The sequence below is a fragment of the Chinchilla lanigera genome, unplaced genomic scaffold (assembly GCF_000276665.1).
Source record: "Chinchilla lanigera isolate Chin_1 unplaced genomic scaffold, ChiLan1.0 scaffold00009, whole genome shotgun sequence".
In the NCBI taxonomy this organism is placed as follows: Eukaryota; Metazoa; Chordata; class Mammalia; order Rodentia; family Chinchillidae; genus Chinchilla; species Chinchilla lanigera.
This window is the reverse complement of record NW_004955410.1, coordinates 23,296,878-23,318,435: the sequence shown is the minus strand read 5'-3', so window position 1 is coordinate 23,318,435 and position 21,558 is coordinate 23,296,878. Positions and strand designations below refer to the sequence as shown.

The following is a 21,558-nucleotide window of genomic DNA, read 5'->3' as shown; positions in this document are numbered from 1 at the left end:
AACTCATGCTGGTGTCTGACACCTCAATACCAGGAGTAGGGGGAAGACTGTTTCCGCAGTGGCAGCTTGACACTGTTAGGGCTTCAGTCAGCTGGAACATCTGCTCTCACCCATCTGCATCGTCTTTACTCTGCCAGCCTCCTGGTCTAAACCATAGATGTTTGATTAAAGTATGTATTAAATTACTATTTAATTATTGTAGCATAAATTAACATTTGACTATGTCAAATAAATCATAGAACTGTTTAATAATTTAAAAGTGGCAGAACTGAGCTTCAGAGGTTTATGAAGTGGGCCGACAAGTTTCGTATGGACTCAAGGTACCAGAAAAATACAGTTGCACTGGATCATAAATGGGATATACTAGCCACAGTGAACTATAAGAATTCAGACTTAAAATCTGGAAGAAATTTTATTAGGCAAGACTTCTTAAAAATAGCGATCAAGAAAATTTGAGCTGAAGCTTTGTTTCTTATCCAAAACTACTGTAAAGGTAAGTGAGGTAATGCAACTTATCCTACTGTTTATGCAAAGTAGGTGAACAATATGTTTTCACCTTCAAAGAAGATGAACAGTGTGTCTTTGTTGTTACTTTTTCACACAGTGTATTTTTAAAAACACTTCCTATATATCTCCTGTATATAAACCAAACAATTAAATTTTTGACCAAACAAAGGTCAATAGGAAGAGACGTCTTTACTTGACACTTTGCTGATATTTTTCATATTTCTTCACAGTCCCACACACCACACATCACCAGGTGTTTAGCTTAGACTTTCTAATAGATGGTGTCTCACAGAACTTCTAGGCAGAGGAAAAAGCCTTAAGAGACCAGCTGGTTTTTCTCCAGTAATGGTTGTGGGAGGGCCTTGGATAAAGGTGGGAACAAGGTTATTAAGGAGTATGATACAAAGCTTCATATATCTGAGAGGGCCCGCATTTGCCTCTGGTGAATTAGCAGGCCTACTATGTACTTTGGAGAATCCTGGAAATACAGAGAATCCTAGTGTCCTGGTGGCAAGTGTGGTGTCGGAAACCTATGCAAACCTACTCACTGACTCTGGGAAGGTTGTGGCATTTGGACTGGGGCCTGTTGGTGACACATGCTCCATAAATCCTAGATTTTTTGACATTTTCTTTTTTAAGCTGCAATTTAAAAAAAAAAATCAAATAAAAGCGTATGTGTAAAGACTATTTTTTTAAAACCCACATCCATGGGTTATGGTTTTATTTGAACTGGCAGGTAATTGGGACAACCCTACCTTCCTCCCGCTTTCCGTCTCTTTGCCTCCAGAAATCTTGGAAACCCTAACACCTCGTGTTCCAGGAATACAGTGTGAAAACTTTTCACTACTGTTTTACAATTTCCTCCCCTTAAGCCTATTAAGTTTTAACTGAGACTCTCCTGTACAGAGGTCAACAGTAGTTTAAAGGGAAACACAGGCTTTTGGGTTCCCGAATTACCTCACTATGATGTTGAAAGCCAACTGGGTTAGTGTTCTGGGTCAAGTAACCAGTGTTTCCTGGCTCAGTAATGTGGGATTACCGTCAAGCTGCCTCAGCTATATAAAGATGTTTTCTTTTATGTCAAAAAGGTTGACAAATGGCAAAGTATCAGCACTTGGAAGTCATAATTAATGATTCACCTTTTTCTTGAGGTTTACTGTCAACTTGCAGGACCTACTTATGTGGTTATATGTATGCTTAGGTTGAGATCCCTTAGAAAGGCAAATGTTCCAAACCTAAACTGTCAAAATGAGCTCCTGTGTGCTAGCCAGTTAAGATCACGGAATAATGTTCATTAAAATGTTTTCTTTTTATAGCCTGGGGTCTCTTTTTTCTCATTTCCAAATAAGTTAACAAACAAGGTAACAATTGGAGACAACAAAATTAATTATTGTCATGTTCCACATAATGGAGTTTTGGCCAAAAATGGGCACATGTATGAGTAGTCCCTTAAAGTCACAATGGTGCTGGAAAATTTCTGTTGCCTACTGGTGGAGCTATCATAATATCATGATGAAAAGCACTGCTCAGGTATTGTTTGTGAAGCTGGTGTTAACAAATCTACTGCACCATCAGTTGTATGAAAGTACAGCTCATACAATCATGTACAATACTTAAGAGTGATAAATGACTTGTTGGTTTATGTATCCGCCAAACTATACTTGTGATAATTATCTTAGGATGTGCCCCTTCCACTTCTATAGAGGAAAAGTTAACTATGAAGTAACCCTAGTAGGGTCCTTTAGGACGGACTCCAGAAACAGGCATCTGTTGTCCTGGAAGGTGATGACTCCACCAGCGTTACTGACCCTGAAAACTCTCGAGGGGGACATATTGTGGAGGTAACAGACAGATACTGATGGTTCTGATCCTCTATAGGCCTGGGTTAACATGTGTGTTTGTGTCTTAGTTTTTAACAAGAACATTCAAAAAGTTTTAAAAATTTTAAAAGTAGGAGACAGCTTACAGAATTAGGAAACTATATAAGGAAACAAACTATTTTTGCTTATTATTATTATTTTTCATTTTTTGGTACTGGGAATCAAACTCAGGACCTTGCCCTTGCCAGGCAGGCACTATGCCCCTGAGCTATATCCCCGGCCCAATTTTGAACAGCTATATAAATGTGCGTTGTAAGATGCATGTCTGTACAAAAGAGTAAAAAATTTTAAAAATTAAATTCTATAAACTAAGCTGACAATTTAACGAGAAAAGAATTACAAAAATAAATTTAGTGTAGCCTAACTGTATATCAAATCTATAGCAGCACATCATAACAACTTTGACCTGCACGTTCACACACCACTTACTCACTGACTCATACAGGACAACTTCCAGTCCTGCAAGTTCCAGTTCTGGTAAGAGGCATACAGATGTGAACCAATTTCATCCTTTATATCACACTTTTGTTGTACTTTTCCTATGTTTAGATATGTTTAGATATACATTGTGTTATAATGGCTATAGAATTTGATACAATAGCACACTGTGTGTGTGTGTGTGTGTGGGGGGGTATAACTTAGATGCAACAGATTGTATCGCAGAACCTAGCTGTGAAATAGGCTGTACACACTCTACACACTGATGTCCCCACAAACACAAAATCACCTAACATTGCATTCCTTAGAACATAGCTCTATTGTTAAACAACACATGACTGTATTTTCCTATATGTTTCCTTCCTTTTGTTCACAAGTGACCTATTTTATATAATTAGAGTCACAGGCTACAAACATTTTGCATTTTTCTTTTTTACTTATGACAGATTTTATTTTATGGTGATAGTCCGTTTACCATGGAGAGGTGGGAAGTGAAGATCTGTAGGAAAGATCTATTAGTTTATTGTGTGGCCAAGTAACTTAATTTTAAAAGTCTGAACTAGTTTTGATTGCTTGAAAGTGGTTAACATACTTGGATAAAAGACAACGGGCACAGCACTGAACCTCTAAACAACCACCGTGCCTAGGACATTTAAAAAAAATCTCATATTGCTTAAAAGACAAATACATAAAGTGAAATCATTTGTAGCACATTAAGCCCTACATAATTGAACATCATCATTATGAAAAACAATTTATTGAGTTTATTCTAGACAGAGATCCCGGTCCTAGTTACTAAGTACAAACAAATGCATAAAACATTGTGCATACCTTGTTTCTTTGCTCTCTGTGGACCTGATTGGCATAAAGTCCACTCAATAAGGATTTTCATGTCATACAAGCATATTTGTATGTGTGCATCATGGGAGGGAAACAAGGGCAAAGCCATGTACGATCTGATTTGTGAGTAAGTACCAGTAACTAAGAGGTTTCTCAATAAGCAGTGGCCACTCTGGGTGCCAGTATCTGTGTCTGGCCCCGTAAAGTCAGTTCTGAAAGAGAAGCCTGTAATTTTCTTAGAGAGAAAAACACTTCATCATTTCCACGCAAATGCAAAGTAAAATGTGTCATTAGTCCTTTAAAGGAGCTCAAGGCCAAGATTTCATGGAGCATTTTGTTGTTCAGAGCTGTATTTAAGGGTTTTTCAACTGGCCTCCCAGATGCATGCACTTTGGTGCACTGCGAGGTCAGTGTGGGGTTTGAGGGGCCCAGGACTGTCGGAGGAGAGTGGCTCAGGGTCTGTGTTTCTCCACTTGAGGTAAAATTGTGTCAGCATGGACACCCTGGGGCTACCCTAAAGCTGGAAAGTAGTTGGAGAGGAGGATTCCTTTGGTGTGTACAGACACAGTAAGAGGATGCCGGGCTGGGGATTTAGCTCAGCGGCAAAAGCGCCTGCCTGGCAAGCGCAAGGTCGTGAGTTCGGTTCCCGGTACCGGAGAAAAACCAAAAAAAAAAAAAAAAAAAAAAAAAAAAAGTAAGAGGATGCCCATGGCTGTGTTTGTGAGGCTTGGGTTACTATGGGAAGGTAGAAAGTACAGATGTGTTGAAATGGAGGGAGATATGGGATGATTGTTTGGATATCGATCATATTATATTAGTGTGTGTGTGTGTGTACTTAGCAGCAGTGTCACATGTGCTTCTCCCTCCAAATCATACTTTGCATCCATAATTTTAAGGACATCTCCAAATTTAGTAACACCCCATAGAACTGTACTTTCTTTTACTTAAAAACAGTGAACCAGATCTGTCGAAATAAATGCTTCTGTTCACTTACCTTCTCCAGTGCAGCTTGAACGACTGATTCACTTTCTGTGTCTAGAGCAGACGTAGCCTCATCTAAGATCAGAATTTTAGGATTTCGAACTAAAGCTCGAGCGATCGCAATTCTCTGCTTCTGCCCTCCACTCATTTGAGCTCCTTTTTCTCCTACCAGGGTGTTAAATTTCTAATAAAATATAAGGGAAAAGAAGCAAGAAATAGAAGGGAGGATGATTAAATGGTTCAAACAAGAAATGACAAAGTTGTGGGATTACAGGCATGTGCCACCATGCCTGGCAAGAATTTCTAATGGCAACTTATTTTCAACTTTATTTTAGACGTACCTAGAATGCTTTGAAATCTTTAAATGAGTCTCTGTAATACACATACGTTCTCATTATTTGAAATGGTTAGCAATTTGATGTATTAGCCACAGTTTCCTTCCTTTCCTTTCTGTATACTTTGAAAAACAGGACTGAAGAAATTATGGCAAAAATCCAACTTTTTCCTAGTACTTCTTTTTTAATCTTGGAAAACTTTTTAAGTCTTCTTTTACTTTTTGTTTTATCCTTAATAAAGCAGACACTGTTACATATTTATGATGAGGATAACTTCTCTCACCAATGAAGCAGCTTTGGTAGTATTCTATTGGGTTATGTCTCTAATTCAAAGTTCATTTTTTCAGGAACATAAAGTTACAAATGGGGTCTAATCATAAAATATTTTGAGGGTTCAAGTTGTAAAAAAGTTATTACAGGAATAGACGCATGGCCATTAGTGTCCCTCAAAATATTCCCCCTTGTTTCAAACACACTTATCCCGCCATTCTTGCCACCTTCTGAAGCAGTTCTAGAAGTTCTCATTGTGTCTTTAGCTATTCTGTGGTGACTACCTCAGTGTCCTGATTAGACTGAAAATATTTACCTTTGCTGGTCATTTTGACTCTGGGGAAGAGCCAGAAGTCACATGGTGCCAGGCCCAGTGAGTAAGGTCCATAATTTTATTTAACAGCAGCTGTCTTAAATGTTTGAGCACAAAGTGTGATCAAAAGATACAGTGAATGCTTAAAAAGGTTTATTACAGTAAAGGACAAATTGCCATTAATCCCCCTCAAAATACTCCCTTTAACTTTGCACACACATATCCCATCATTCTTGGGATTGTGCCTTTTATTACAATAAGTTTAAAAAAATTTAAACATTCATTGTATTTTTAGATCATCTCTTGTATTCTTTCTAAGCTTTTAATTTCTAGAGGCTGATTTTCATATTTTAAAAAATATCAAACTTATCATTGTAGAGTAATTTACATGTAATGCACTCATTTTAAGGATATAGCTCTATGAGTTTTGACAAATGAGTACACCTCTATTACCACAATGAAGACATAGAACATCTTAGCTAAGGAGGGTGCGAGGCCTCTGTTATGCTGTATGTCAGTTGCCATAGAACCACAGCTGAGGGCCCAGTCAGCCACCTCTACCAGTGCTTCCCAGTCTTGGTGCACAGATGGAGCAGCCTACTGCTTATGCTGTCCATTCCACTCACTCGCACATTCATTCAGCAGGCACTCAAAGGGTAAACATTCCAACCCCTGCTCCCTTGAAGGTGGCCTTAACTAACAAGAGGTGATCAAGCTCTTTTTCTGCTTGAACTGAGCAGGACTGACAGACTGACTAACTGGGGTGCCCCCTGGGAGTCTTACAGAAATCAGATAGGTAGATCAACAGACAGACAGATTGCATCCTCTTCCCTTTGGGGTCCAATGTGAGCCACTTAAACAGAAAGCCAGGAATCCTCCTCCAGACCTCTAAGAAGACTTGAGAAATCTTGAGGGAACACCTTCCTGTCAGGACCTGGAGAGGTCCTTGCTCCATCCTCAAGGTCCACCAAAGAGGTCAGCATGGTCGAATTTCCTGGCTGACACACCAGATGCAATGGCAAAACTATTTTGGCCAAAACTCTCCTGCATGGATGATCTGCATGACAAACTGCTGTGTGGAAAACTGTCACCAACCATGCAAAATAATCCGGTCCAGAGGCCTAAGCCCCCTCCGGAGATCCAGTTGACTGAAACATCCACCCCATCCAGAAAATCTTTACCTGGTATTCCCAGAAACTCAGAATCAGACCTGCCCCCACCATTTGTTCTGCAAGCTCAAGCCACAGCACAGGCACCCACACTCTTGCAGCCAGCTCAGGCTTCAGCATCTGTGTCACTGGCCCTGACCTCATGCATTATAGTGGACTCTCCCCATTTAAAGATACAGAAATAAAACATAAAACTACATATAGCTTGTAACAAGTTAAAAGACCAGCTATATCTGCACACACTTCTGCACACACATATAACCCAGCTGCATATTAACTATCTCTTCAAGTTGCAGAAATCCAGATCTGCTGCAAAATTTACCTGCATAGCTCCTCTGGGGCTCATTCTAAAGGGAAAATGCACTCAAAACCTTGCTTCTGTCACTCTGGGTGCTGACTGGTCAATGCACAGCTGAAGCTTAGAGGACAGTGTTCATGGATTCCAAGTGTGATTGCTTACCTCAGTCCCTCCCATATGTACTTGATATTGTGCTATCCAGCTTGGTTCTTGCTCCCTGTCCTCTTACTGGCTGTAACCTTTGCCTTGGCCTTGTGGATAGTTGCCCCAGAGGGATGAAAGATACCAGTAAGGCTCTTTTCTTTATTCTTTATACAGTTTTGTTAATCAGATCTGTTATTTTAAGCTGTCTTCCTCATCTAAAAAGCCTGGGGCTATCAGTTATAGTTAGAAAATACTTGTTGTTACTAATGCGCTGACGTTTAATGTTGGGGTCTGGATTCTGACTGTGTTTAATTTAACCATGGGAAGTTGGCTGATGAAAATTGACACCTGTGGGGTATTTGAGTCTAAAGTCTGGAATCGACAAGATCCAGTAATTCTCACGTTTGATCAGCCTTAGCTAAAAAGAACAACCTCAACATTGAAAAAGATTTTTCTGAGTAATGACAAGAGAGGGAAATGAAAGGGAAAAACAGTATAAGGGAAATTGTTCTTTTAAAACTTTGTTCTTCTCTTCCCTCTTTTCTTTTTCTTTCTTTCTTTCTTTCTTTCTTTCTTTCTTTCTTTCTTTCTTTCTTTCTTTCTTTCTTTCTTTCTTTCCTTTCTTTCTTTCTTTCTTTCTTTCCTTCTTTCCTTCTTTCCTTCTTTCCTTCTTTCCTTCTTCTTTCCTTCTTTCTTTTTTTCCTTTGCCTCATCCCAGTTGTTCCTTCCCTTTGAGCAATTTCTTTGAACAGTTAATGCTTAAATTTTTTTTCTTGACCAATTTTGCAAGCTTATATCTGGTAATCTGAACAACTAATTTGAGGACAACAATATGCAATATAATGACCATTATTGAATTCCTACCATCTTGTCTGGTGAAATTCTGTATCATTTCTAATTTTTAAAATTATTTTTATTTTCTTTAATTGTTTGATCAATCTTTAATTCTTGCATCTGGCAATCTGAGGAACTTCCTTAAAGATGACAATATGTAATAAAATAGGCATTGTTAATTCCTATCATTTTTTTGAAGTGCTGTATCATTTTTATTGTCTTTGTGTTATTTTGTTTTTGTCTTTCTTGTTGTTATTTTGTTATTGCTTTTTTCTCTTTAAAATAGAAAAGATATCAAAAAAAGCATCTATTCTTCTGAAACTGTCTAGCTCTGTAACTGCTCCATGGCTTTGTAATTACTTTCTTTCTTTTTTGAAAATAGGAAATTCTTTATGAAATCCGCTCCATGAGGTTAGGGTGATAAAAAGAATCCATTAAATTGTTTTTAATTTTTGAAGTATTTTGGAGGCAGAGTCATACTGTTTAATTCAGGTTGGTCTTGAACTCACTATACCTTAAATGGCCAGCGATCCTCCTGGCTCAGCCTCCTAAGTGCTGGAATTACAGGTGTGTTGCCACCACGCTCAGCTTTCAAAAGAAAATCTTTTTTGGTTTCTTGACTCTAAATAGCTGAAAACTTAGGCAGCTAAAATGATAGTTTTAAATGTGCAAAAATACTCATCATTATTAAATCCAGGGTAGATTCAACAAAAGTGTTAGATTAAAATAAATTTAGAGCTAAGTAATTAGAATAGTGACTAACAAGATTCTTCACAACAATCTGAAAGTAGAGATTCTTTCATCTAAAAAGTATTTATTAAATTCTTATTATAGGCACTGTTCTAGGCACAAGACACACTAATGAACAAAAAATAATTAACTATCATTTTAAATTTTTTATTTTTGGGTGAGTGAGATAGCAGGTTTGTTGTAAAAAATGCTACACAAATTCTAAATGTGCTATAACATTGCTCTGTTTTAAATATACAGAAAAATTACAGGCCTTGAAATGCTATTTTCATAATTATATTTCAGATATGTTGTAATTACTTTCTTGACCCCTGTAACCATGAAAGCATAACTGAACATACAGGTCTGATTGTACCATTGTACCAAGCTTCATAAACTGATGATCACTAATCTACCCTTGTAACCAGTGATCTTATCCTACTAGCTAATCAGAAGAACTGCTAGGCTGTTCTGTATTGCATTTGTACCTCCTGCTTATGCATCATATAAAAACTTTGGACCACTAGAGATCAGGGCCTGATATCCTGGGGATGATCCCCATCCTTGCCCATCAGTGTAAATAAATCTGCCTCCAAGTCCTGGATGTTGTTTCCGTTTGCCATTGCAGTTTGATTTTTTTTTCTTTTTTAACTATAAATTCACACTTCTGGTTTTAGAGCTCCATGGAAATGGAATCATACAATTTGCACTTCTCTTACCGAGCACAATATTTCTGAGATTCATCCATGGTCTATCCACAGTTTAGGCCCATTTATTATTCAATAGTATTTCATACAGTGTGAGTTGACCTTGGATTGTTAGATTTAATAAAACCAAACAAAACACACAAAAATTCCACATATTTCAGTTTAATTTGAATTTCAGAAAAACAACTTTTAAAATATGTTTCCTGTGATATTTGGGACATATTTTGGCTAAAAAATTCATTGTTTTTCTGAAATGTACATTTCACTGAGAATCCTGTATTCCATCTGGCAGGAATTTGTTCTTCTATTCAGCTGCTTATTTTCAATTTTTGACTATAAGAAATAAAGTTACTAAAAATAGTCATGTGAAAGATATTTTTGTAGTCCTGTTTTCTTTTTTTTTTGAAAAATACTTAGAAATAGAATGCTGAATCGTAATTGTATCTTTAACATAATACATAGCCAAATTGCTTTCTAATTACTGATTGCACTTCTATAAAATGAATGAGAAATCAATTTGCATATATCACTCCCAATAGTTAGTTTTTTTTTTAAATTTTCACAATTCTACTGAGTTTCTGAGGGTAGAATAGTATCTCAGTTGTGTTTTTTTGGATTTCCCTGTTGACTAATAATGTTGACTATGTTTCATTTATATTGTTCATTTGATCTTCTTTTGTGAAACGTTTATTAAACTTTTTTGCCTATTTTAACTTTTTGTCTTATTAGTGAGTTTTAATAGTTTTTATATATTCTGCATTCTTGTCCTTGTCAGATATGTAAGCTATTAATATTTTCTTGCATTTTTTTGTCTTTCCTTTTTATGTTCAAACTGGCATCTTTTTAGAAGGGAGTTTTAGGGGCTGGGGATTTAGCTCAGTGGCAAAGCACCTGCCTGGCAAGCACAAGGTCATGAGTTAGGTCCCTGGTACCAGAGAAAAGCCAAAAAAAAAAAAAAAAAAATAGAAGGGAGTTTTAAGTTCAGTTTATTATTTTAAATGTTCTTTTGTCTAAGAATTCTTTGCCTGTCTCAAAATTACGAAGACTTTTTTTGTCTTAAGTTTTTATTTTTGAAGTTTCAGTTTTAACATTTTGGTCTAAGATCAATGGGAAATCAATTTTTGTATGTGGGTGTGATGTAAAGGTCACATTTCATTTTTTTTCCTCATATGTATATACAGTCTTTCCAACACCATTTGTTTAGAAAATCTTCCCTTCTCCTACTGAAGTCTATTCATCTGGCAAAAATTAGTTGATGAGACATGTGTTGGACTATTTCCAGGCTTTCTATTCTACTGATCTATATTTTCATTTTTATGCTGCTATTAGTATTTTTAAATGAGATATTTTAAGTCTTCTAGCTTTGTTTTTCTTTCAAAATTGTTTTGGTCTTTCTTGATCCTTTCAATTTCTAAATAAATTATGAAATCAGGATATGTCAATTCCTACACATACAAAAAAGAACTGACAGAATTCTGATTGGCAAAGAATTATATTTATAGATCAACTTGAGAATGCATAACTTTAAAAATATTGGATCTCTAAATCAAGGAATAAGCTACAGTATATGTAAATCTTTCATTTTACTCATCAATGTTTTATAAGTTTTACATAGAATATTTAGAAATTCTTTATTAAATTAAGTCTTAAGTATTTTGTTTTTCTTTATAATTTCCAGTGCTACTTTTTATTTTAATTTTACTTGTAGTTATTGCTGCTACTTAGAGGTCCAGTCAAATTTTAATAGTTTTAGGCTTATTAAAGTTATGTTTCTCTTTTTTGACCAAGTTTGGCAGTTTATACCTCTCCAGGAACTGACTCTTTTCTACATTATTAAATTTTTAGGCATAGCATTGTCACAGTATTTCCTTTTGAAACCGTTCGTGTCTTTAGGATCAATAGCCATACATCTTTTGTTTCTGATATTGGTTATTTCTGTCTTTCTCCATCCCACCCACCCGCCTTGTTTTTCTGTCCTCAGTCTTGCTACCGTCAAGGAGCGAGCTCTTGTTTTCAATGCTTTTCACTGATTTCTGCTTTAATCTCTATTGTTTCCTTTCTCCTACTTGATTTGGTTTAATTTGTTCTTCTTTCTCAAGTTTATTAAAGTAGGAACTTGTTTTGCTGATGACAGGCTTTTTTACCCTCAAAATAACTATTGAATGTTACAAATTTTTCTCAAATCAGTGCTTTTACTATATTCTTCCAATAATGTTGTGTTGCATTTTCATTTAGTTCAAAATACTTACTAATTTTCTTTGAGACTTCCTCTTTGAACCACACTTTATTTAGAATTGTTTGTTCAATTTTCAAATATTTATGTATTTTCAGATATATCTGTTATTAATTTCTAGTTTAATTTTATTATGGTCAGAGAACATATTTTATATGCTTTTTATTGATTGAAATTCTTAAAGTTTTGCTTTGCTTCTTTTCATGGCCCAGAATATTGTTTATCTCAGTAAATGTTACACATGCAGCTGAAAAGAACTTATGTTGCAGTTGTTGGAGGGAATGTTCTGTACATGTCAGTTATAATTGGTCAGTAATATTGTTCAAGTCATTTATATCCTTACTGATTTTCTGGCTATTTGTTTTAAATACCAAAGCTTTCAACTAAAATTTTGGATTTTTCTATTTCAGATACATTAACTTTTCCTTGTTTATTTTGAAGCTTGTTTCTTAAGTGAATATTTATGATTATGGCTTTTTTGCTCAGGAGTCATATTCCTGTTTTATGCATGTCTTGTCTTTGTAAATTATATGTTGAATACTGTGCATAATATGTTGGAGAGACTCTGAATTCTGTTTTCTTCTGAGTAACTATTGATTTTTGCTGTGGTAAGCAATTCAAATACTGACTGATCATCACCTTGAAGATATGTACTCTTGGTTTTATACCCATTGGGATGCAATCTTGTAACATGCAGAGCCCAACACCCAAATTCTGTCTCCTTTTGGAACTTGTCATGGCTTGGTTTTAGAGTTGGTCTTACTCTAAGGTATGGTCCCTGCCTCTAAAGGGTAGCTTATTTGGTGTCTTAGCTTCATGTCTGAGGTGCTAAAAAGGTATGAATAGGACTTCTCCAAATTCTAGCTGGATGACACTTTCACATCTCTGTTCTACTTTCAGCTTTGTAATTGTTGCTTTGATAAACCTTTGTAGTCTTAACCTCAAGCAAGGGTTTCCAAGGAATGCCCACCTGGAATTCTAACTTTATCTCAGTACCAAAGCTCTTTTTCTTGTTAGATTTTTTTTTTTTTCACTTTGAAGAGACTAAAAAATAAAAAAAAGTTAAAAATGATACAGAATTTCAAAACAAGATGATAAGAAATTAACAATGGTTGTTATATTGCATATTGTTAGCTTCAAAATAGTAGTTCAGATTACCAAATGTAGGCTTACAAAATTGATAAAAAATTAAGCATAACTGTTCCTTTCAATAAACCAACAGAAATAAGTAGTACAATTATCTTAGCTATCATGTGTGTGTGTGTGTGTGTGTATATATATATATATATTGTTTTCCTTTTTTCACTCTTTGTCTTCTCCTTACCCTCATTCCAGTTGTTCTTTGTTTCTGAGCAGTTTTTTTCCTTTTCACAATATCTATTGTACCTTTCAGATTTTATTTATGCTTTCAGTTTCTTACACTAGGGAAATAATATGATGCTTAACATTAAGGTCTGATTTATTTCACTTATGAGTATGGTATCTAGTTCCATCCATTTACCTATAAAAGCCTTGAGTTTATCTTTAGAGCTGAGTAATATTCCATTGTATAAAACTACCACATCTTTTTATACATTCCTCAGTGGATGGGAGTTTGGCTTGTTTCCAAGATTTAGCTATGACAAATTGCACTGCTATAAACATGGGTGCACATATATTGCCGTGGCATGCTGTTTTCAGTTTTTCTGGCAAAATACCCAGAAAGGAAATAGCTGGGTTAAGTGGGACCTCTGATCCTAGTTGTGTGAGGAATCTTCACACTGATGTCCACAGTGGTTTCACCAATTTACACTCCTACTGACAGTGGAGAAGCGTTTCTTTCTTCCCCACAGCCCCTCCAGCATTTGTTATGGGATGATTTCTTGATGATAGCCATTCTTTCTAGGGGTGAGATGGAATCTCAGTGTTGTTTTAATTTGTATTTCTCAAAGGACCGATGATGTTGAACATTTTTTCATATATTTATCAGGTTCAATGCAATCCCAATCAAAATACCATTAGTATACCTAACAGATCTAGAGAAAATAGTACTAATATTCATCTGGAACCAGAAGAGACCTAGAATAGCAAATGCAATCCTGAGTGACAAAGGCAAGGCAGGACACATCACAATCCCCGACTTGAAATTATACTACAAAGTTACTATAGTAAAATCAACATGATACTGGAGAAAAAACAGACTCAAGGATCAATGGAGCACATCAGAAAATGCAGACCCAACTACAAACACACTCACCTACCTTACCTTTGACAAAAGGATCAAACATGTTCACTAGAAGTAAAATAGCCTCTTTAATAAATGGTGCTGGAAAAACTGTCTTTCCACATGCTGAAGACTAAAACCAGACTCATATCAATCACCATGTACTAAACTAAAGTCAAAATGGATCAAAGATCTAAATATTAAAACAGAAACAATAAATATACTGGAAGAGGAAGTAGGTAGAAATCTTGAAGACAGGGTAGGCAGAGAGTTCATGAACAAAAACCAAACTGCACAGGAGATACTTCAAAGAATAAACAACTGGGATCTCATCGTATTGAAAAGTTTTTGTACATCAAAAGAAATCACAAGCAGTCAGAAGAAAACCCAGGAATTGGGAAAAAATTTTAGCCAAGTGTACCTCAGACAAAGGACTTCTATCTAGGACATATAAAGAATTGAAAAAAATCAGGCACCCAAAATTCAAAGACCTAGTCCAAAAATGGGCATCTGAGATGAATACACACGCTTTTTGGATAAAGAAATACAAATGCCAAAGCTGTTTTATCACCTTTCCTAAGCATCTCTAAAATTTGATCTCTGCCTGCCAAGTCAGCGAGACTGCCGTATTCTGTTGGATTCCGCTTCACACAAGTGAGGTCCGAAGTTTGTTCCTAGAAGAATACTGCAAATTCGTGGAGTTTCTTCTCAGAAAACTTTTGTTTACTGTCTCTTAACCAATGCTTAGAAACGATTGTCCTGTACCTCATATATTTTAGCTAGTTGTATGGTACGTTATGGTTGAAAGGCTGGCCAGTGTCTGGAAATCTTAATATGCTAATTTTGAAATATATATGTATTTATATAGAAGTAATACTATTCACTTTGAACATAGCTTTCCATAAAATTTCACTTATCTGCCTTAAACTTATCTGGGAATTTTATTTTATTTTATTTTATTTTATTTTATTTTATTTTATTTTATTTTATTTTTCTATGGTGCTGGGGATCTAGCCCATGGGCTTGTGTTCTACACCTGAGCCGTATCCCCAGATCCTGAAAATATTATTTTCATACTTACTGTGCTATTTCTCTGGTTAACCATGCCTGTGAAATTTAGTTTTCACTGTGATAAGCTGGTGTCTTTGTTCTTGGGATTATAGCTTTATGTTTTACTATTACATGTATAGGAAGGAGCATCTTTATGTAGTCATGGCTTTTTAGTAAAACAAATCATAACTTTGAGATCTTGATTTAAGAGACACTCAGTAGCTGTCTAATTCCAAGGAGGAAATTGGAGAGCACTGATTGTTTATTCAGGAGAAAGGAAGTCACTGACATAGGAAAAAGGACAATGAAAGGAAGTGTTTTCCCCGACTGTAAGACAATTGCACCAAGCCCTTTATGATTTTGCTGGCCTCAATACTGTGCTGATTATGACCCTAAATAATGGGACAGGAAGTAATTACTGGCACAATAAAAGTTTTCTTTTTTAAAAGGAATTATTGCCAATATGGTAGTGGTTTGTAAAATATGTCTATCAAAATGATTTTTTGTTATGTTACCTTCTGCTAGTTTGAAATTTTATGTGCGTTTTATCTTATTTTATTTTTGTGCAATGGTTGGGATGAAATCCACCGACTTGGATATGCTAGGCAAGTGCTTAACCACTGAACTACACCCCCAACCACCATATATATTTTCATTACAAATATCATTCTTTCATATTTCACAGGGTGCTCCCTGCAACAATTTCAGGTTACACTGATGAACTAAAACTTATTAAATGTACATAAAAGGAGTTGTAATTATCACTTCTAAATATCCATTGAGGTCTGATGTGTCCTATCACTAATAATTTTAGTTTTTCATAACTTTTTACAAGTATGACTTCACATTTCTTACTCACTATTAATGCTATGAGCTTTTAAAAATGTTTTCTCTTTCGGAAACCGAGCAACATACTGTGTGTATGACATTCCCCCTTTTAGCCACAAGATGGCCTCACAAGTCAACTTTCTGCAGTCATTTTTTAGTTTGGGCTGGTGATTTTGTCTTGTATTTCTTTGTTATAGTTTAATGTATTTTTCCTTTTTTTTCCCTATGTGTAGCTAAAACCAATAAGAACTCTTTACATGACTCTTTGAAAACTTATCCTTCCATGATGCATCTCTTCTTTTGATTGTTACTACTCTGCCTACCCCGTTGATGTCTCACCTAGCACAAATTAATCACACCACTTCTACTATTCAATAGAAGTTATTGTTTCATTACTTTCTTATGGACCGCTGCACTGCTACAGCTCTAAGCTGATAACATAAGCAGCACACAAACTTACATTAGGAAACTTCATTATAAAGTCATAAGCGTTTGCTTCTTTTGCAGCCTTCTCAATCTCTTCATCAGTCACATCATCTCGTCCATACTTAATATTGTTTCGGATGGTGGTCCCAAACAAAACAGGCTCTTGGCAGACAACTCCAATGTGTTCTCGATAATGCCGCACATTTAGGGCTCTGATGTCGTTCCCATCCACTGTGATCTGCCAATCCCAAACAGGAACTACATTATGGTATCTTTTAGAGTCTTTCTTCCTAGTCTGAACGATGAGCTGAGAGGTAGCGTGTATCAGGAATCAAAGATCGACCATATTCTGACAAAACACTCACAGTATGTATATTATCAATACACTCTCTTATAGATGAGAACCTGAGAAAAAAACTTCAAAAGACTGGCTGAAAATGTCACTGACCCTGGGTATCTATTTTCTAAGATTCACGAGTTAGGGATTAGTGAGATGTATCCTCTAGGTAGCACTGACATTATGGTGGGGAGATGTGTAACAAACCTCACTTTATTGTTTTAAGAGCGATGTGACCTGCAAAATTCCTCTGAGAACTTCTTTTTACTTTTCTTCAATACTTCACTTAGCCACAAAAGACAAGTGTCAAATCCCTCATTGCTATAACTAATAATATGTGAATTCTCTTGACTGTATTTGATGCCATTACCCCAACTTATTCCGATGACGGAGCCCAGATACGGTAGTCATTACACCTCTGTTCCTTACCATCCCTAGTGTTCTGGCTGGGAATGGGTATTGCATGCAACTGCTTTCTACTTGGGTTACTCACCCAGTAATTTTTTAGCATAGAATCTTAGCTATGCCAAAGAGAGGCTAAGAAGTCAAATTTAATTGAAATCAGGCTCTAGAAGCATAGATTGAAAAATAAGCCTGAAAGCTGGAGCAGAAGCATTAAGAATTATGTACTTGAGAATGTCTTATTCTCTATGCCTACAAGGATTAGAAAGTTAAGGGTAACATTAGAGATTACAGAAAAAAAGAAAGAAGGTATTTTCTACCTGCTGACAAATGTTGAAATTCTTGATAAGCTTTGGGTACTACAAACTACTGTGCTGTTTTTCTCCAAGATATTCATTCCCTTTAAACATACAGTATTATGTAATTTATTTTATATTTTATCTGTTTGTCTATCTCTACTTACTACTATGTAAACTCCATGAAGGCAGAGAGTGTTATGTTTTGTGCATTGAGAAATTCCTAGAACCTAGAATATTGCTTGACATATCCATGTTTTTTGGAAAATAAGTTGTAGCTGTTTGTTACCATGGTAACAACGGTGTCATGCAGTAGATTATACCTCACTATTTTCTTGCTCAGTGACCACTCTGTAATGCCAGGCAAGGCAAGGATAGGTTGGCTGGGGCTGACATTTTTGATCTCTAGTTCACGAGGCTGATAATTTTCCAGGTAGGTCTTATTTTGGGGGAAATATGATTAGTAGGTACTAAATAAATAGTTGTGAAATGAAGGAATACATAGGAAAAAAAGATGACATGGCTTCTCTCTTAGCCCTACTGTTAAAAATTAAAAGTCAACATAGTTGTTCGTTCTCTGTAATAGGTAGTATTTCCAAATCCTGTGAGGTAGACTATGCATAGTTTTTCTCACAACCTGCACTTACAAAGCCGTCATCAGGATCGTATAATCGTTGCAGAAGCTGGACTGCAGTACTCTTCCCACTGCCGCTGGGGCCAACAAAGGCCACTGTCTCTCCAGACTTAATTTTGAGATTTAGACTTTTCAGAATCTGTCAGAACGCATGTAGGAATAACATAAAGTTAGGAAAAAGCTAGACTATACATACTGTCCAAAATTCAATGTACAACTTTAAACAGAAGCAAATTCCTCTGTGACACTTAAAAACAAATTAAGACCTTTTATTTGCTCCTTGTGCATATACAATAATGTACATCACTTTGGAAAATATTATTGGAGGAATTTATCATCATTTCTGCATATAAAGAGGAGAACTTAGCTAAGAGTATTCATAGAATATTAATTAGCCACAGCAAATGTTTCGTGTTTTCAATTAAAGTACCTTAAATGAATTTCATGACTAGCAAGTTAGTGAAAGCTTTATCTTTTAATTTGAAACAACTGAGCGACATCTTGTCTGATATCTTTTTGAGTTATCTAAGGAGGATCTTACTTAGAATACATTTAACCTTACTGCAAAGTGATTTGCTAAGAGCAACTAGCAAGACCCCTGAGTGACGCCCATGGACAGGATGTCTCTCCTGGAAACCCCGCCTCTTCGGTGATCTCATGGGGACATTTCAATATGGTAGAAACATTTCAAAAATTTTCTCAATGACAAGGGGTTGCTACCAGTCTTTAGTGTCACAGGGGGCTGTGACACGGGAGCACCCTCATCATTATGACCCCAAATGACACCTATCTTTGCTTGCAACCTATATATTTTTAACCCAGATAACAGAATTCTCTCTGTAGAGTCTCCCAGCTGATCTCATAATTTGTAAAGAAACAGACGCTTTCAATAAACCAAGCACAAAACCATCAAAGGGCCAGGCAGAGAAAGATATTCTAAAGGAGGCGAGAAATCAGGACCACAAACACCAGTGCTGCAGGCACTTTTACTCTTGAATTGCTTTCTTTTTATTCCTGGGAAGAATCTGTGCTTTATTCATTTAAAGTGGGTGACACTTTAAAAAATCATTTTGTGAGCTTAACAAAAAGGGTTATGTTTGAAAAGTTCATTAAAAGAACAATTGTTTAGAAGCTAGTGAACACTCTCCAAGGGCAATATAATGGCACAACTGGTGCTTAGATCTCCAGGAAGCCAAACGATATGTAGTTGCAAATTAGAGTTTGAAATAGTCTATGTTAAGAAAAAGGATAAAAGGCCACCTAATCCAATACTCAGACTTAAGTAATAAAAACTTTTAGAAAAAGAAAGAGCTTTGAAAAGAGAATTTCAATAGGAGTTTTCATTACAGAAAAATAAGGAAGTAGGAGTACGTAGATTATTTTTAATGCAGATTCTGTGAGACTCATTAGAGCTTGATGACATTAGTAATTTTATCTGTTTCACAAAAATCCGTGCTCTCTACTGTTGCAGTGAAACAAATGTTTAGTTAATAAATACCCTTTAGTTAGTAAATACCCTTTGCAATCTTTAATAATGTTGCCTTTTGAATAAATACACTGATAAAGGGGAAGGTGATGGGAGACATAGACATACTGACACATTTTCACAAGAACTTGCCAAAAACTAAATGATAGAGAACAAATTATATAGTGTGTATTTTAAAGTCCTTTTCTGTTTTTTGGGGGGCGGGGAGAGGAAGGGTATCAGGAATTGAATTCAGGGCCTTGCGCTCGCCAGGCAGGCACTGTGCCGCTGAGCTACATCGCTGAGGCGGTAGTGTGTATCTTAAATGTGAGCATGTGCTTGTGTATGTGTGTTATTCATGAGTAAGGTTGAGGGAGCAGATGCATGGAACGCAGCTGCTAATTAGTAAAAGCCCGAGGGAAGAGTGAAAGCAATACCTGCATGCTCACGCAGTAGGTTAGAAGCCACAAGGTTAACAGGAGTTTTTTAGTTGGGTGTGGCAGCACACACCTGTAAGTCCCAGCTACTCAGGAGGCTGTGGCAGGAGAGCTGCACATTTGAGCCCAGCTTAAGGGAATCATTGTTTCAAAATAAACTACAAAAGAATATGGGGATTATAGCTCAGTGGCAGAGTGACACAGTGCTAGAATGGGATGAGATCCATGGACCGCCAATAGGTGGCGCCATAAATCCAAGGAATTTTTTGTTGCAAATGCAAAGCAGAGAAATTCCGGGGAGTTGAAAATGCTTTTTTCAGTCAACTGTGGAGAAGAGGCCTCAAAATATAAAAGTTTTTGCAGGGTATTTGTTTATTAATTACCTACCTGCCCTACTATCTACTAAAGTCTCTAAACAAAGTAGCCAACATCTTGGTAAAAATCATCCTATATAATCTCAGAAGAGATGTTAGCCAGTAGAAGATACTATCAGAAAACCGTACAGTACTACTTAATTTAACCTACCTTAACAGATGCGCGTGCTGGATAATTGAAAGAAACATTTTTAAATTCCACCGTTCCTTCTATGCATTCAGGTTTATATCCAGTTGTGGAAAAGTTATCTATACTAGGTTTCTTAGAAAAAACAAAGAGAAATCACATATTTTTAAAGAGCTAAGCCGACACTCCTTGTATTCTAAAAATAGTTTAAAGAAGATTTTATTTTGCAACATTTTCCTTTTACATTAGAAGTGTGTTAAATGAGGCATGAAGCTTTCAATAGAACACAGTCTCCTCATAAAAGAGCTAAAAGCAATATTGCTTTCCCTAGCTCTCTGGCCAAGGCAGATTTTGCTCATCTTATTGTTGTGAAATGCACCTGTCTGCTTTATGGTTTCTTTCTTCAGTAATCCTTCTAAGCAATAAGAGGTCTTACCTTATCAATAACCTGGAAAATATTAAAGGCAGCTCCTCGGGCGACAGAGAAGGTCTCAAAGTGAGGTGCTGCTGCTCCAATGCAATAACTACTGTGGATTACACTAAAGAAAACCTACAGAAACAGAGAAAAGGAAACTTATTCTTCTGCAGTTATAGAAGACAGACAGCAGGATGAAGTATGTACAGTATTTGCTTTAGGTTCATAAAGAGACATTACAGGAATTAGGTAACAAAGTGGAAAAAGTGATCAAATATAAAGAAAAAGCAGGCTGGTCAACTTTCCTTGCCCTTTTCCTAGTGTAGCACAATTTCTGATTGTCCATGGTCTTGTGGTTATCACTGGCTGGGGCATCTGAGCGGGAAAATGTGCTGACCGCAGCACGCCCACCAGCGCAGACCTGCGGTGAGGAGGTGACTGCACTCCCCATCTGCACTCTGTCCTTGCTGGCCAGCCCTGTGGGCTTTAATAACAAGAATGCGATAGATGTCACTAGCTCGGAGGCATATTTCTACCCTGATGTTTTGAATCTTGTTATCAGCGAACATCTGTCCATTTTCAGACAAACTCATCTCTGAAGAATAGTCCTAAAAGGAAAGAATTCTGCAAGCTAGGTGCTATTTTCCCTGTCGTGCAGGTGAGGAATCTAGACGAGAAAGCTTCGTCAAAATTTATGTTTTCATTTCACATGAAATAAATGAAGAGTTTAAAGTTTAAACTATGAAACACTCAAATTCAAAAGATACTTTTGACTGACAGAAGAGAAATCTGCACAACTGGAAGGCCACACAAGAATTGATATATGTACCGCAAATATATGTTCACCATGGCAACGTTTTAAAATTCGGAATTGATCTCTTTATTG

At 36.3% G+C, this 21,558-nt stretch overlaps 1 protein-coding gene across 1 annotated transcript in view; it reads right to left on the bottom strand.

The window, feature by feature from the left end:
• Abcb5 (ATP-binding cassette, sub-family B (MDR/TAP), member 5) overlaps positions 1 to 21,558 on the bottom strand; it is a 95,738-nt gene that overhangs the window by 60,565 nt on the left and 13,615 nt on the right. Inside the window, exons 9-13 of the mRNA XM_005377366.1 lie at positions 20,694 to 20,807; positions 20,282 to 20,392; positions 17,868 to 17,993; positions 16,220 to 16,423; positions 4,660 to 4,830 (exon numbers count right to left, since the gene is read on the bottom strand). Coding sequence (XP_005377423.1) covers positions 4,660 to 4,830; positions 16,220 to 16,423; positions 17,868 to 17,993; positions 20,282 to 20,392; positions 20,694 to 20,807 — 726 coding nt within the window. The remainder of the gene's footprint in view (positions 1 to 4,659; positions 4,831 to 16,219; positions 16,424 to 17,867; positions 17,994 to 20,281; positions 20,393 to 20,693; positions 20,808 to 21,558) is intronic.